General features: G+C 43.6%; 2 protein-coding genes across 2 annotated transcripts in view; one reads left to right on the top strand and one right to left on the bottom strand.

Annotated features, from left to right (window-relative positions):
• Positions 1 to 17096, bottom strand: part of FNDC1 (fibronectin type III domain containing 1) — a 220490-nt gene that overhangs the window by 176687 nt on the left and 26707 nt on the right. Inside the window, exon 2 of the mRNA XM_067011110.1 lies at positions 12784 to 12841. The gene's annotated coding sequence lies outside the window, so the exon portion shown is untranslated. The remainder of the gene's footprint in view (positions 1 to 12783; positions 12842 to 17096) is intronic.
• Positions 91 to 9663, top strand: TAGAP (T cell activation RhoGTPase activating protein). Its single transcript, XM_059083535.2, has 10 exons — positions 91 to 242; positions 851 to 931; positions 1019 to 1072; positions 1384 to 1450; positions 2729 to 2895; positions 3587 to 3748; positions 4229 to 4338; positions 5760 to 5955; positions 6540 to 6654; positions 7330 to 9663. The coding sequence occupies exons 2-10, from the start codon at positions 905 to 907 to the stop codon at positions 8598 to 8600; spliced, it is 2169 nt and encodes a 722-aa protein (XP_058939518.1). The 5' UTR covers positions 91 to 242; positions 851 to 904; the 3' UTR covers positions 8601 to 9663.

The raw sequence follows: 17096 nt of genomic DNA, 5'->3' as shown, positions 1-17096 counted from the left end.
GAGCTCTCCAGTGTCTGGCTGACTCTGTCCCGGTGACAGCCCGTGATGTTCTTTCCGGTCTCAATAATATTCTGAATTTCCACCTGCCCGCCCCCTCTCCTTTATAACACAGAACATGTGAAGTTAGAGCAGTTCAGTCTCCTCCCTGACGGTGGATTAGTAGGAGTAGAGTGTCATGCTGTTTCTCCCATTTTCCACAGTTCACGGGAGGTAAAAGAAGTCTGGGTGGAGGCCCTCCGAGGGTAAGTACCATAAATCAAAATGACTAGACAGTAATATGCCTAGCGGGTCACTGGGCTTTAAGATCATATCCAACAGAAAACAGCGACACCGTGGAATATGCAATGAATATTCTGTTATAAAGAATAAACGCAGAAAGCTTTGCTTTAATGTGAAGCCTGCACTTTTGTGGCATAGGAATTCTGTACACGTTATCTTTGTTTTATGTCTGCTAGAAGTAGCATCCTGGGAATACGTTTCTTCCTTTTCCGGTTAGATGAGAAAACCTGTGCAAAGCACTTAATACAGTGTCCTGACACACAGTGAGCTCTCCAGATAAGAGTTAGTTGTGATTGTAATTGTTATTCAGCTTATCTCCTGATGGGAATGTAATAAATGAATAACAAAGCTTGGCATCATGAAGATATCAGGTTTAAAACATTTAGAAGTAAGTGTGTTCAGATGTTGTGTTTAATAGCGTAAGACATCTGGCAACATATAACTGACTTTAAATGGAAACTTTTCTAGCCAGTAGTTTCAAACTTTGTGTTTAATCAGAGTGGCACTGAAATTGGCCAATGCATTATGTGTACCCCTCGTAACCTCTTCCCATGTGATTTCTTGTATACAGAGCCAAGGCCACACAGGAGCAAAGCTCATCACTGGACGGTCAGGCCAAACTCTAATGAAGTTGACAAGCAGCGGCCATGCTGTATGCGCCCTTCTTATATTTATTAATTCATGTTTTCTCATGGCAAGAGTCAAAGAGGTTTACCTAATTGAGTGCTTTCTCTTTTAGTCAAAAACACTAAATGCCAGTAATATGGAGACATTAATTGAATGTCGATCAGAGGTAAGAAAGCAATGTTTAAAACTTTTTATCTGTACTGGGAGATGGAAAGCTTTACTTTTATTGAATATCCTTTGTATTGTTCAGTTTTCAGGACAGAAAATCAACGTAAGAAGTGTAGTAAATTAAAGACTAATATTAATTGAGATCTTCTATCATGATAAGCAGGACATTAACATTGATTCTGGAAGATAGAAAAAAATAACGGACTCGACTAGTTTTTGATATGAATAAAATGTTGAATGTACTTTGTGGGGCAAGACTGGGCAGATTTCTTCAGTCATTATTTTAAAGTAAAATAAATCTCTTTTTAGGGTGACATCAAGGAACATCCTCTGTTGGCATCATGTGAGAGCGAAGATAGTCTTTGCCAGCTAATCGGTGAGTTTTGAAAACATACTGATCTTTTACATAGAGGTTCTTAGTTTGCCAAACCACAGTGCTTTACTAGGAATTTTTTTTTTCAAAGTGTTCTTTTAAAGACCACAGAACATTAACACTTGCATGGCAGGAAGGCTCCAGCTCACTGGAGGACAAGCGCTCTGATAGAAAAGATCTCCCCTAAGCCAACCCCCAAGCTCTCCAGAGGGGTGTTAACGGAGTCACAGATCTCCTGGCATTTATGTTTTGACATTTAAAATGTGCAGACATGTGAAAAATACAGTCGCCTGTACCATTTTCTCCCTCCTCTAACGGAGAATGATTCTAAGAGCACATGAAGCAATTGTTACTAATCTCAAATCCCAAAGAACACACCGTTCACTCCATTTTTCCCACAATTCATTGCATTATAAAGTAACCCTGACCCAGTTCTCCTGAACTATGAGGACAAGCCAGTTCTCTATCCGTCCTCCTCCACTTGGCGGTATCAAAGGTATAGAAACATATGCCAATGCATTTAAACTATGTAGCTTTCATAATCAGAAAAGAAAGGAGAAGGGACGAGGGAGAAAACAGAGAAAGAAGGAAACTTGTTAGACGTTATACCCATTGCACACGTCTTCAGGATTTTGCAAGGATAAAAAATATCTTGGTAGGGTCTAGGTTCAAACCTTCCTGCAGCAATTTGTGCCCGCCCTTCCCTAAAGCGTCCACTGGGAAAACCCTGCAGGTGACTGTAGACAGACTGCGTGGTGTAGCTCCCTCTAGTGGTGCGTGTTAGCATGGCCACAGAGGTTTGTTTAATGGGCCGCCGCCCAGCGCACAGCCTTCAGAATGGTCTTGAGCAAGTCACTTCCTCTTCCTATAAGTTTCATTTTCTTCACTCGTCAAAGGAAGACATTAAAATAATCTATCTCACGTCAGAAATATCCACCGTGGTTATTTAGGTCAATATGTTAAGATGGTTGTTTACGACCTGCTTAGTTAGGTTTTGCCCATTTTCTGTAGCAAACAGCTAGGAAAGTGTAAAAACAGGAAAGGTGGAGCCTTTGAGGAACCTTGGTGTTGCTGTTTAGGGGCTGACTGCCCTGGTAACAATGTAGATGTTTTTCAGGTTGATTTTTCTAGATTAAGATTCACACCCTTTGCTTCCTCGGTTTTTCAATATTATTTGTCCCACACAGCAAACCATAGATGACAATATCCGTTGTCCTCTCTGGATCCTTGCTTATCAATATTTTAATCTAATTTCTCTTTGCTTTGTCGTCTTGGCTGTAGAAATTAAGAAGAGAAAGAAGGTGTTGAACTGGCTCTTTCTCATGAGAAGGCTGTCTTCTTCATCAGATTTTTCTGGGGCTTCAGAGCCAGAACTGAAGTCATCCCTATTTGATCAGCCCTTGTCAGCTATCTGCAGTGACAATGACACGCTCCCCAGACCCATTCAGGTAGGTGCACATTCACGCGTGAACCTACTTCAGTTTTCTGCCGGCTGTGCAAAGTCCTCGGGAAATCTGAACGGCATTCTCATGCTAAACTTGTCGGGGCCAATCTTTAGGTTTTTTCCCACGTTTGCAAAGGGTGTTCGCACTTAGGAATGCAGTCAGGAGAATACCTGGCTGCTTACATTCTAGAAGTTAGTTGTATTTGCCACTGAGCTCAGGTTGATGGCCCCTCCATCCTTCTGACTTCATGGAGAGAAGAATGCTGAAAATGTGTAGCTTCTGAAATTAACAGACAGAGATTTATAGAGTTTATGATCAGAAATCCAATGTTTACATGGAATGACTTGAAAGGAGAGAGGCCTGAAATAGTTTTAGAATGTGCAAATTCCAGCTTTCACAATTTGCCTCCTCTTAGAAAAATGGCAGGGCCGAGGGAGACAGTTGATAGCAACCAGACTGAAAGGAGAAACTGGCATTAATAGTCTCTTGTTGAGACTGTCTTAGTATCCTGGAGAACTAACTTCTATGGAGAGGATGTTTTAAAACAGGTAAAGTTAGCTACTGTTCATGTCCACTATTTTAATTCTTCTTCTCCTACCAAAACATAGATTTTTTTCCTGCGTTAGTAGCAGCAGAGTGTGTCTTCCAACCAAGTGAAGTGACCCCTTCCTATTTCTATACCCCTTTCCTTTAGGATATTCTCACTATACTATGCCTTAAAGGCCCTTCCACTGAAGGAATATTCAGGAAAGCAGCCAACGAGAAAGCCCGTAAAGAGCTTAAGGAAGAGCTCAACTCCGGAGGCGTGGTAGATCTGAAAAGTCTCCCCGTGCACCTCCTGGCGGTGGTCTTTAAGGTGAGTTCACAGCATTGGTGCCAGATGACCTGCTGATGGGCTCTGACCCATTCACACTCAGGAAATAAGAGATGGGCTCTTTACAAAGCAAAGGAAACTGATCTTATAGTTTAATTTTTTTAGTTAAGCCTTTATTTATTTGTATAAGCCTCTCTGTTCCTGTGATCCCAGATTCCAACAGAAAGTGATGCATTAAATTCCCCCCCCCCCAGTTTCTCTGAGGAAAAGCACTTGGATTGTCCCATGGCCGAGTCCATTCCCCTAAGTCTGGTGGCCCCTTGGATGATGGCCTTACTGCTCCTGTAGTTAGGAAGCTGCTGAGAGACAAGTCAGGTGAGAGATTTCTCCAGGCTAATGAATGCAGGAAGGAAAGGGCACAGCCTGTGTAGGGGATGAGCACAGAGTCCCTGAGATTCGACCAACGAGGTGAAAGGATGGCAGCACATTGTGTAACATGAACGGTCCCTTCCCACCCTCCAGGACTTCCTCAGAAGTATCCCACTGAAGCTCCTGTCCTGCGACCTGTTTGAGGAGTGGATGGGCGCCCTGGAGAAACAGAGAGAGGAGGACAGGATCGAGGCCCTGAAGCAGTAAGTTGCCGGCCTCGTCCCCGGAGGCCAGGCCCGCCCGGTCTCCATCCTTTGATTCTGCACGTAACTGTCCGAGTGGTTTACGTATATCGCAATGTTTAGGGAGTTCGAGTGGAACTGTTCATCTACTCCCAGAATACAAACCTAGAGGTACCCTGGAAATTTTTTAAACGTAGTTTTAGCCAAATGAAAGGAAGCGCCTCTTCAGAAGATAGAAAGCGGACTTCAGTACTCACAAATCCCAAGAGGTGGGGAGTCTAAAAATATAAGCAGTTCAAGAAGGTATGGAACCAACTCACAGATGAAAGCCTCAAAGCAGGGTAACCAGCCAGGTGTAGGAATCTGGGGTCTCCTTAACCTGTACACTGATGTCGTGCAAAGCAACTATTCTCCCACAAAACATCCCTTAAAGCGTAGTAAACAATCTGGAAGGGGTTGTTTGTTCACAAAATTCCATAGCATATTTCATATCCTTATAATTAACCAAAATGAAAGCTATATAAAAACAAATTCTAACCACAGCAAAAACAGTTCCATATATAAATGGAAGTGTGACCGGTTAGAGACTAGGAAATCTTAAAACACCTAACCTTAAAATAACAGCACTTTTGCCAAATCCTATGAAAGTCTGTCTATATATTATGATTGTCTCACATGGCTAAATATTTTCAATGAAACATTTATTGAATTGAAGACATTAGTGTGTCTGTCCCTACGATTATCACAATAAGTTTCCGCTTACAGACACAAAGCTCTTTCATAACAATATCTTCTTATGAGAAATGAACTATCCTTATGTTAGAGACACCATTTCACTTTTCGAAGCTATGAAGCTTTACAATTCTAATTTATTAGCAGCAGTACCAATGTTGCCATTTAAGTGCTGCTGTCACAATTTTTATGAACATGCTCTTATAAACTGATAAACTCTCCATAAAGATTTCTCAGAATGGTATAAAAATGTGTCATCTTCATTTGATGAGCACAGTTTTTAAAGAGGCAGACGATTGTACTCTTGAAAAAAAAAATAGTCTTGCAGTGTCAGAAGCAGAAGGACACTCTACATGGCTAAATGGTTACTCAACAAAATGATTTTCAAAATGTATTAAAGTATGTATTTCACCGCAGGAGTTAACCTTTCATAATTTAAGATCTATGTAAAGAATAAAGGGCCATGTTATTGGTGTCCTGACCATCAAGGCCAGTGTGTTAGGGCTGCAGGATCTTGTGGTTAACTGACTCATTCCATGTCAGTTGCCACTGGAAGTGTCTGAATGAACGTTTCACGACGTCTCCTGTGAAAACCGACCTTCCTCCTTGTAAAGGAAGTCTGGGTTAGGCAGAAACTTGCAACTTGCTACCCTCAGGCTAGACAGGCCGTGAGCCCCCCTGAAACCAGCCTCCCGAACCCCCCGCTCCAGGGTTGCCGACAAGCTCCCGCGGCCCAACCACCTGCTGCTCCAGCGCCTGGCCTCCGTGCTCCACGTGATCAGCAAGAACGCTGAGGTCAACAGGATGGATGCCGGCAACCTCGCCATCTGCATCGGGCCCAACGTGCTGAGCCCGGAGAACGAGCACAACCTGTCACTGGAAGCCCGGAGAGGCCTCAATGATAAGGTTTGTTTCTGTCTATCTCTGAGAAACTCATGGTCTGTTTGCAAAAGCCAGGCAATAACGTGCCCGTGAATTTCTCCGACTCAGTCAAGAGCCCCGTGAAAATACCAAAGGCAAATGCTTTGGTCATAGTTCCGTTCTCTTGGGTGTGTACCCTGGATGAAACTGAGTAAAGCTAGGCCTGCGTCCTCTATCATCCCACGAGGCAGAGGACAATCGATACCCATCTTTACATGACTGTGTCCCAGGATGGAAAGGCCCTTTCACTTTTCTCTCTTGCGAGCATCACACTCTGTCAGCTCAGCTACCGATTGGGGAAAGTCCTTAAATGAAAGTTTGTGTTACTTTGATGTAATAGATTTTTTTAAATTCACAAAATTAAAAATGCATGTCTCGAAAATAACTTTCACATAGGTGATTGTTACCAATTTTCCGGATGCTCCTTTCAGACCCATAAAGGTCTCTCATGACCATTTTGGCCCCTCCCTAACTGCTGACCCCCGCTATGTCCCCACTCTTAACCACCCTTCCTTTAAAAATAAATAAAGGTCTCGTTAAGCCGACAACCTGTTAACTTCTCCTCACAGGTTAAGACGCTGGTGGAATTCTTCATCGATAACTGCTTTGAAATATTTGGGGAGAACATGCCAGGGCATTCCAGAATCGCTTCTGATGAGTCCCTGGAACACACTGACAGTTCAGGTGCGGACGGTGCTCTCAATTGATTCTGACTCTGGGGTCAAGTTCATGGCCAGCTACCAGTCCAGACCGGTAATGTAAAGCATCCCTGGTATCTGCAGCAGAAGTTACCTTCACACGTCACCAAATCAGAGTAGACTCCAGTCTGTAGGGAGGTCATTAAACATGGAAACTTTTCTCTCGAGGTTTCCTGCACTGTTTCCTCGGGCTGCAGACACTGATTCAGCTTCAGCCTGGAACCTTCCCCTTCCTCTTCTAAATCACGAAGAACTGCTAATTTTACTAAGTAACTTTTAGCTAGAGAGTTGGGGGTAAGAAACTTTTGTTTCCACACAGTGGAATATGGGTCTGTTAAAATGGGGATGGATCCAGTCAAAAGAGCCATCCAAAGGATCAGTTTTAAATTTAAGATCGATACATTTTCACTGGAATGCTGTTTTCTCTCCTTTCTCAGTTCCTCCCTCTCTCGCTTCATTTTCCTACTTATCTTCTCCACCTCAAAATAGTAGATATGGAAAGAAACAGAATTTTAATGTGGCCAGTTTCTTTCATACCAAGCCCCAAATTAGCATCACCAAATTCCCTGGCGCCATACTCGAAATAAGCAGGTGAACGGTACTTAGGTTTATTTCTGAAAGTAACTGAACAAAAGCTCAACCATCCCGTAACTTCCCCCAGACGTGTCGACCCTGCAGAACGACTCGGCCTATGACAGCAACGACCCCGATCCCGACGCGGAGCCCAGCGCCGTGGGGTCCCTGAGCAGGTGGCCCCCAGGGTCCTCGGACCCGGCTACCGGCCTGGAGCCCAGAGGCCCGCCGCACCCTTGGAAGCCTGTCCTCGGCAGTGCGCCCAGACTGAAAGGTTCCCTCGGGCAACCAGACAGGAGGTACTCGGACCCCAGCACGTTGGTATCCTCGCAGGAGTGCCTCGAGGGCAGGAAAGCAAACCCGAAACTCACGCGAAGTGAGGATGACTTCACCGCGGCCCAGGCGGCCCCTCGCTTTGCAAGTGAGGAAACTGAGGACCCGTTTCCAGAGGAGGTGTTTCCTGCAGCGGAAGGCAAAACCCAGAGGCCACGTGACCCGAGGGTGCAGAGCCCGGCTCCGGGTTTGGTGTCACCGTGCACACTGGCCCCCAAAGCCGTCTCCAGTGGCTCCCTGGACGTGCTCTCCGACAGCTCGCCCCCGGCTTCTCCTTCCAGCCCCAAAAGAAACTTCTTCACCAGACACCAGTCTTTCACAAAGACTGAGAAAAGTAAGCCCGACGGAGAAATAAAAAAACACTCCATGTCATTCTCCTTTGCCTCTCACCAAGAAGTGTTAACCAAAACCCGCAGCTCTGCTGTGTCTGCAAAATCCAAGGGCTGGGCCAGAGACCAAGTAAAGAAAGGCCTTAAAAAAGAAAGCCAGCTTGCCGGCCGAGTCATCCGAGAAACCTTGCCTGACACCCACGGCCAAACAGCTGTGGACTTTAACCCGGGGGCCCACTCCCTCTCGGTGGAGAACACGTTCCAGCTGGTGGGTCAGAAGAGCCCTGGCGGCCCGCCCTCTTACAAGGAGGCCGTTCGGCACCAGGCCTTGGAGCTCGCCGCCTACGGGAGCCGAACAGTTGACAGCATGCGGGCCAGGATGCTGAGCCCGGACGCCCGGCTCCCGCCTCCTCTCCCTGCCCACCACGGAGGGGACTCAAGAAATGCATGCAGTCAGGAGCCACTGGACGGGCCCCGACTGTGGCCCAGGACTGAGAGCTGGAAGCAGAGCAGGACTGCCTGTGCTTCTATAGACATGACGGGACAGGTGACTGTCGCCAGAAGACCTGAGCTGCAGCGGCCGAGAACCGTGTCCGAGTCTCACCAGAAGAACAAGCCGGCCCTCCTGGCCCGGCGGTGTAGTCAGCCCGTCTTTGATGCCGATCAGTTCCGATGCGCTAAGGAATCCTACATCTAGGAGGTGGGCCCGTCACCCAGACACAGCGCATGGCACTCTGTACACACGAGGCTGTGTAAAGAGCTGCTCTTGGGCTCTGTTTTCCAAAAAGTCGTGAATAAGCTCCTTTGGAAAGTTGTGTAGATACCTCCTCAGAGAGGACAGCTACCCAGCTCCTCAACGGCGCTCAGGCAGTGTCTGCACCCCTGCATTTGTGCAACATGTAGCAAATGTATAAAATGCATTCTAGGCAAGGTGTCGGGTGCAAAGAGGTGTACGTCGATATGTGTATATATTTGTTTGTGAACTTGCGCTAAACTGCATGGCTGCTCTCTGCCTCCTGGGGCATTTTGCTAGCGGTTAGGGTTTAAAAATAATCTTCTCTTTTTTCTATGTTGCCGCAAAGAGTGTGCCAATTTTCATATTTTCCACAAACTCCATTTAGGGGAAAATGCTTTAAGTCTCTGTTAGGAGTTTCCTCTAGTAAGCAGCTTTGTGATAACCAGTCACCATAGTGAGATGAAAGAAACAGACGCAAGGAATAGAGTTGTCAGTGTTTGGAGTTATCAAAGACATTGCAAGCTCCAGTGAAAGAAAAAGTTGTTAAAATGTATGAAAGGGCTTCCCTGGTGGCGCAGTGGTTGAGAGTCCGCCTGCCGATACAGGGGACACGGGTTCGTGCCCCGGTCCGGGAAGATCCCACGTGCCGCGGAGCGGCTGGGCCCGTGAGCCGTGGCCGCTGCGCCTGCGCGTCCGGAGCCTGTGCTCCGCAACGGGAGAGGCCACAGCAGTGAGAGGCCCGCGTACAGCAAAAAAAACCCAAAAAACAAAACAAAACAACAACAAAAAATGTATGAAAAATACTTCAATATGTCTTCTAATCATCTAATTTTACATTTGGGTAAGTTAGTGAAACTGCATTACATTATGCATCATTCACTGATTTCTAGCACTTTGAGTTTCTTTGCAGTTCAATGGTGTCTTCTTCAATAGTGTGGAGGGAATTACTTTATATGCATTGGCGAGCATATGTAAAACTTCAGTATAATCTCACTACAATAAATTGCCTTCCTTATTTCAAAGTGAAAATGTTCATTCTTTATTGATATGTTGCCTCTTCTCCCTCAGTTCATAGAAACCCACCAAGAAAATCATTCACACATTGGTTCATTCAACAAGCATTTACTGAATATATATATATATTCATTATCCTAGACTGATAGGCAGGGCAAGATGTGGATCTCATGTTTAAGAAAAAGAGACAATCCCTGTTCTCCAGAAATTTGCAGAACCCTCTTTAAGCCAAGTTTTTGGCAAACGGTCACTCAGGGGCCAGAAAATTTAGTATACAAATATAATATTTCCTGGTTTTAGTGAATTAGAGTTTTCAGTGCTTTTAAAAACCTTATTTTTACGATGCTCAGTTTTCTTGATTGTTAGCAAACATAGTGTTAAAATGTCATACATGAGAATTTTCGTGCTCAATGATTAAGGCATCTTGGAGATGCTGGATTTGACTTTCCTTACTCTATCAATTTCTTTCATAAAACAGTGCATGTTTTTGATTTGTTAAAGAAGTATTTTTGTGTTGGCTAGCTACCAGATGCTGAAGACCTAGGCTTTTGAGAGGTGATGTATTAGCAATGTGGTATAAAGTTTAGAATGTTCTAACCCAGATTGCTCAAGGCATCATGTTCAGACCCATTCATATCATTTAAATACTTTATTAAGCACCACCGATAATACATAAATTTCAAGGGGCAGACACTCCCCCTCTGACCACTGACTTAAGAAAAGCAATCCTCTTCCAGAATTGGACACTAATAGTGAGAGTTACAGTTTTAGCACCTATCAGTGCTGGGCACTGCACTAAGTATTTCAGGACTGAAAGAAACATCCTCCATCATCTTTTTTAGCAACTTCTCATCAAGAATCAGAGAGTTCTCATCAATAGATGACTAACACGATAAGCTAGGGAGCCTCCCATCTATTCCGCGTTACCACTGACCTGACCTCCGCGTGACCCAACTCAGATCACAAAAACTCTACCCCGATTTCCTTATTTTACCAAAGTAGGAGTGAGACGGAAGGCCTTCTATTGCACGTAAGTAGTCCAGTTTGTTGACGAACACTTATGAGCTTCTTGTAGTCAAGAAGCTACTATAGTTGAACAGTGGAAGAAAAGGTATGGTGATGATTTCAAATACTTCACAGTGCGGTATTCCCACTTCTAGCCACGGAGCCCACTAGCCTTTTAAAATAGGAGAACCCGACCTGGTTCCCAAGCGTGGCAGTCGGGCTGTCATAACAAAGTACCACAGACGAGTAGTTGAAACAACAGAAATGTTCAATCTCACAGTTCTAGAGCCTAGAACGGAAATCAAGGTGTCGACAGAGGGCCCACCCTTGCAGTGAGAGTTGGGTGATATTTAAAAATGATACTGTAGACAAGGACCCCCAAACACCACAGTTCTGTCCTCCGTGGACCGCCTAAAGGCCACATAGTCACAAATGGGCCTGACACTCCAATGCAAGGTATATGGTAAAAGCGGGCTGGAAGCCAAGGCCTAAGTAGAGGCTTCAACCTAAATCCGGGTCTGATCCCCAGCCTCCAAGCCCCAGGGCCCCCCCAGCACCCATGTGTTATCCTGCCGGGCCCAGCTTGGGAGGGATCCGACCCTCACATCAAGGGAGGAGGCAGCGGGGCACGTACAGTCCACGTGCCTGTTGGTGAATGGCCGACATTCATGTCCTGGAATCTGGCTGAGCAGACTGGCATTTCTTCCTCTTGGGGAAGGTAGGAGGTTTTCTCTCCTCCTACCAAGAGGGAGAAGGTGGGTTTCCGAATGCCATTGCCAGCATCCCACATAGTACACTGACCACCTGCGATCATCCACTGGCCTCCACCCCAGCACCACCCGGGACTTGGTCCAGAACCTGCGTCTGTTTAACCAAGCTGGGTGCTGGCCCTGGAGCTGAGCAAACCCGCGGTCACCTTGGAGCTCAAACCCGGCAGATATAACCTATGTTACCCTGGGCTCCTGGAGCATTGAAGTGGCAGCCATGGCTTGTATGCTAATAAGACAGATAATAGTTAATGGCCACAGTGCTTCCCACGGCGAGAACACCTAAAGGGCGATCAACACTGTTTATCCTAATGCACTGTTAAAAGAATAAATTCTAGCTGAGGTTTCCTGATTGTGATCTCACCGAAAGGACCTCTAGTGCATGCTTTTCTCCTGAAGGGTCAAGTAGATGGAAACCCACATCAGATGGGCTCTCACATACTTTGAGTTTCTTTTTTAACTGAATTATGTAAGATCTTAACGCTTCATCTACAAAGGGAGAATTACTGAGGAATCAGAGCATAAATATAATGCTAGAGACAAGAGTGAATCACTTTTTGGCAATATTTTAAGTGTGGACTGAGGCCCTGCAACTTGCCCACTCCAGAGTACAATTAAATGTGGATGAGGAACCGCCAATGAGATGAGGCTAACCCCCTCCTGTTATAGGCCACCCCGAGGGGCCATAGCGAGACCAGCAAACCTGCAGAATTGCAGTATCTTGCTGGACAAAGGAAACGCGGAACGATTATATCTCTGTAGGAAAAGAAAGACAATGTGTTGGCACAAGAAAGAGTATGTGAGCCATATTCACAGGGCCTGAGTCCACACCCCAGATGGGTTACCATGGATCAGGTACCAAACTGTCTGAGCGTCAGTTTCTCCATCTGTAAGATGAAGACAGTCATAGCACTGCATCCGTTATGGAATGCACCCCCCAGCAAATCCAGATAACAGAGGCTTAAACAAGAAGGGGGCTGTGCTCCTCTCCATTAAAAGAAGAACAGACGGGCAGTCCAGGGCTGACGTGGCAGCTTGACAACATCCTCGGGCCCCAGTTCCTTCACACACAGGGCCAGCTTCACGAGCACGCGAGCCGTGCCGTCACACAGGGCCCCACGCTTCCAAGGGCCCAGCGCCAGAGGTGATACTCTGTTGTTGGCATCTTCCTTTCGTGCGGCCCCTGCAAATTGCGTAGCTCGTTTCATTCACACTTTCTAGCTCTCTAGTCCACCATCCTTTCTGTGAGCCTGATCCTCCTCCAGGCTTGCCCTCCAAATTCTAGGCAGGAATTTTCTAGCTTAAGAATTTCTACCTACATTCACGTGGCCAGAATTTAGTCACATGGCTACTCTTACCTGGAGAGGAGTCTAGAAAATATAGTTTGTTGTAGGCACATGTCTCCTCCGATAAAATCTGTAAGAAAGAAGAGAGCAGTGGGCATTGAGTAGGCACTGCTAGCCCTTGACACAAAAATCAAATAAAAGAGATTGTGGATCTGGTATAACACATACCAAGTTACTAGTTTAGTTGCTCTAATAACAGAAAGCTGGAGAAAGTGTGGGTTATCTATTTAGTATAGAAAGACAACTGAAAATGTTGAATATGATTAGGGATAATATAAAGATAAGGCAGACAGTTATCTTGGAGTATTTCATTTACTCATATGCACATTGTGAGAATTTTATAATTGTACAAGAGTAGTTTTAAGCAAAATAATTTAATAACAAATATGAAGTGACCTCCTACAATGTAAAAGATACTGTACTTATATGAGAAATTTACAACCTACTAGAGAAATAAAACACCTCTGAAGGCAAAGGTCAGTTCCAAATGAGTGATAACATAAAGTGCTAGGGTAGAAGTGAATGACTGCTCCATAGGCCAATTAATTTTAGGATATGCTTCACATTTAAAGGAGCTTTCTGTATGAAATTCTAAAGCCAGTTATGAAAGATTTCAGCCAATGTACAACATTCAAAACAATCATGAGAAGTTCTAGGTAGGTATCCGTTTATGGGATTGGACCATATCATCTTTGAGAAGGAGATAGATGAGACTCCTTTTTTCCATCTTTGCTGAAAAAGGCATTTCCTATCCAAAATTGCTTTGGAAAAGACAAAGTACTACATAAGGTAATGTTAATATCTGAGATGGTCATCATTTCAAAACAACATTTATATCATGTTACTTTCCAAAGCTCTTCTTAATCTTATTTTTATCAAGTTAAAAATCTCTAACCAACACCTCCCACTCAAGGCCCACCTTAATCTAGCCCTATCCTAGGAAACCAAACGTGTTTCTTTCCTTAACTCTCCAGTGGCTTTCCACATAAATAATAATAAGTGCAGTAGCTAATATGAAATATATATGTGTAGACTACCTTTCAGAACCCGAGAGATAGCTAAAGTGGTGTTCAGATGAAAATTCTTGTCCTTATAAAATTATATTAATAAACAAAAATTAAAATGAATGCCTTCAGCATACCATTCATGAAGTTAGAAAGGGAATAATAAAAATATAGTTGAAATTAATCATTTGGAAAACAGAAAAAGATTAGAACTGAAAAATAAAACCAAACTGGCTCTCTGAAAACAAACTTCTGCCTGCCCTACGCAAGGAAAAGGGTGAAATCAAACCTACACGACATGAGAAATGACAACAAAGCCTGGAAATTCAAAGAACCAAAGCCCTCCTTTGCTGAACTCTACGCAAATATGAATGAGATGATCAAGTTTCTAGGAAAGCATAATTTGCCAACCTAATTCCAGAAAAGAGAGAAAGCTAAACAGATGTACTTCGTATAAGAAACAGAGAAAATTACTGATCGATCTTATGAATATCGATGTAAAAATTCCAAATAAAATATTGGGTTGGACAAAAAGTGCCTTTGGTCTTTAAGTAAAAATAAAAGACACATTTTTCACTTTCACCAAGAACTTTACAGAACAACATATTCACCCTTTTGTTCCACTACCTTCTGCCATTTTTCAGGCATCTTCATGATTCCATCTTCCCCAAACTTTTTATCTTTTTGAGCAAAGAACTGTTCCAGGTGCCTTTTACAGTCTTCCAGGGAATTGAAATCTTTTCCATTAAGAGAATTTTGTAAAGACTGAAATAAATGGAAATAGGAAGGTGCAGTGTCTGGTGAATTCGGTGGAGGAATCAGAACTTCCCAGCCGAGCTGTAACAGTTTTTGTCTGGTCATCAAAGAAACATGCGGTCTTGCGTTATCCTGATGGAAGATTATGTGTTTTCTGCTGACTAATTCCGGACATTTTTCGTCTAGTGCTGCTTTTCAGTTGGTCTAATTGGGAGCAATACTTGCTGGAATCAGTCATTTGGTTTTCCGGAAGGAGCTCACAATAGAGGACTCCCTTCCAGTCCCACCATGTACACAACATCACCTTCTTTGGAGGAAGACCGGCCTTTGCTGTGGTTGTTGGTGGTTCATTTCACTTGTTCCACGATCTCTTCCGTTCCACATTGTTGTACAGTATCCACTTTTCATCGCCCGTCACAACTGGTTTTAAAAATGGAATGTTTTCCTTACATTTAAGTAGAGAATCGCAGGCGGAAATATGGTCAAGAAGGGTTTTTTTTCTCACTTAACTTATGTGGAACCCAAACATCAAAGCGATTCACATAATCAACCTGGTGCAAATGATTTTCAGCGCTTGATTTGGATATTTTGAGTCTGTCGGCTATCTCCCGCGTGGTATAACGTTGATTGTTCTCAGTTAATGTCTCGATTTGATCGTGATCAACTTCAACTGGTCTACCCGACCGTGGAGCATCGTCCAGAGAGAAATCTCCAGCACAAAACTTCGCAAACCATTTTTGACACGTTCGATCAGTCACAGCACCTTCTCCATGCACTGCACAAATCTTTTTTTTTTTTTTTTTTGCGTTTCAGTTGTGCTTTTACCTTTTTTGAAATAATAAAGCATAATATGCCGAAAACGTTGCTTTTTTTCTTCCATCTTCAATATTAAAATAGCTACACAAAAATCCACCAGTTTTGATAAGTTTTTTTGTTTTTTGTGTTTTTTTTTGGTGGTACGCGGGCCTCTCACTGTTGTGGCCTCTCCCACTGCGGAGCACAGGCTCCAGACGCGCAGGCTCAGCGGCCGTGGCTCACGGGCCCAGCCGCTCCGCGGCACGTGGGATCTTCCCGGACCGGGGCATGAACCCGTGTCCCCTGCATCGGCAGGCGGATTCTCAACCACTGCGCCACCAGGGAAGCCCGATAAGTTTTTTTAAAAATGCATGCTGATATGATAGCTGTCACGATGCAATCTAACAAAATTGTTTCTAATGAAATTAAAGACAACTAAGCACTACTGGAGCCATCTTACGAAAAAACCAAATGAACCTTTTGGCCAATCCAGTATTAGCAGATGGAATGTCTGAACCAAGTGGAATTAGTACAGGAATGCAAGTGTAATTCAGTGTAGGAAATTTACTGATGTAAGTCATCATTTTAGTAAGTTACAGGGAAAATATGATCAACCCTGTAGATACCAAAAAGTCACCTTCAAAATTTAATCTCCATTACTAAATTTTTAAAAAATGCTTAATGAAATAGAAATCAGTGAATATGATTTTTTTTAAAGTTGTAACTCTCAGACCAAAAGTCTGAATGAGAAAACACTAGACTGACTCTCCCACTGAAATCGGGAAAATGTCAGGTTGGTAATATTTCCATTTACCTAAAACTGTTCTGGACGTACTCTCTAAAGCAACCAGACAAGAGAAAGAAATCAGAGGAATAAATATTGTAAGGGAAGAGGTAAGGTTATTACTGTTCACAGATTATATGATTAGATACTTGGAAAATTAAAGAGGATCAAATAACATCAAAACCTACTAGAAACAATAAGAAAACAAGCTGAGCTAGAATGGTGTAAAATTAATATACAGAAATCAAAAGCCTCCACACATACTAACAAGAGTCAGAAAATACAATGAAAGAAAACACTCCATGTACATTAGCCACAACTAGATAAAATATCTAGGAATAAACTTAACCAAACCAATTTGACACAAATTTTTAAATGTTCTTGCAGGACAAAGAAGTAGGGTTGAATAAACATAGAAGAATTTACTATATTCTTAGTAAGATTCAAAGTCATAAAATATGCCATGTTTTCCTATGTTAATTTATGAACTTAAGGTGATGGTAATAAAGGAACCAACAGGAGGTTTTTAAATTTTGGGGGGGGGTGAGTTGTTTTTATTGCTTGCTGAAACCAAACAAACTGAATCTGAAGGTTATATTTTAAAAGCAGTAAACAAATAGGAACGAGAACCATGGAAAAGGGAGCGGTGAGGAAAAACGAGCCCTGCTGATTTTAAGGCATGCTCAGTCCATGAACAGGCTGGTCCTGAAGCATGAATAGGCAGCAAACCATTGCTGAACAGCAGAACAGGAGGCCCAAGAGTAGAGGCAAATGCACACAGGACTTGAGTGTATGAAGGTGGCATTCCACAGCAGGGGGGATTCTGAGGGTAATTCAATAAATGGCATTGGTTATAAATGAGTGGCCGTCTGGGGGAAAAAAGGTGGAACCATATCTCAAATATATGCCAGGATAAATTCTAGATGAACCAAAGATTTAAATGCGGGAAGTGAAAGAATCAAATTTCTAGAACAAATAAGGAAAAA

Source organism: Kogia breviceps, chromosome 13 (genome assembly GCF_026419965.1).
Source record: "Kogia breviceps isolate mKogBre1 chromosome 13, mKogBre1 haplotype 1, whole genome shotgun sequence".
Taxonomy (NCBI): domain Eukaryota; kingdom Metazoa; phylum Chordata; class Mammalia; order Artiodactyla; family Physeteridae; genus Kogia; species Kogia breviceps.
The sequence above is the reverse complement of the archived record's forward strand: the minus strand, read 5'-3'. Positions and strand labels throughout refer to the sequence as shown.

Bases quoted from the DNA above. Each gene is read 5' to 3' on its own strand.
- TAGAP (XM_059083535.2), top strand. From the start codon at position 905: ATGAAGTTGACAAGCAGCGGCCATGCT. The intron at 932-1,018 runs GTATGCGCCCTT...TTTCTCTTTTAG, and splicing joins TGACAAGCAGCGGCCATGCT to TCAAAAACACTAAATGCCAG. The intron at 5,956-6,539 runs GTTTGTTTCTGT...TTCTCCTCACAG, and splicing joins GGAGAGGCCTCAATGATAAG to GTTAAGACGCTGGTGGAATT.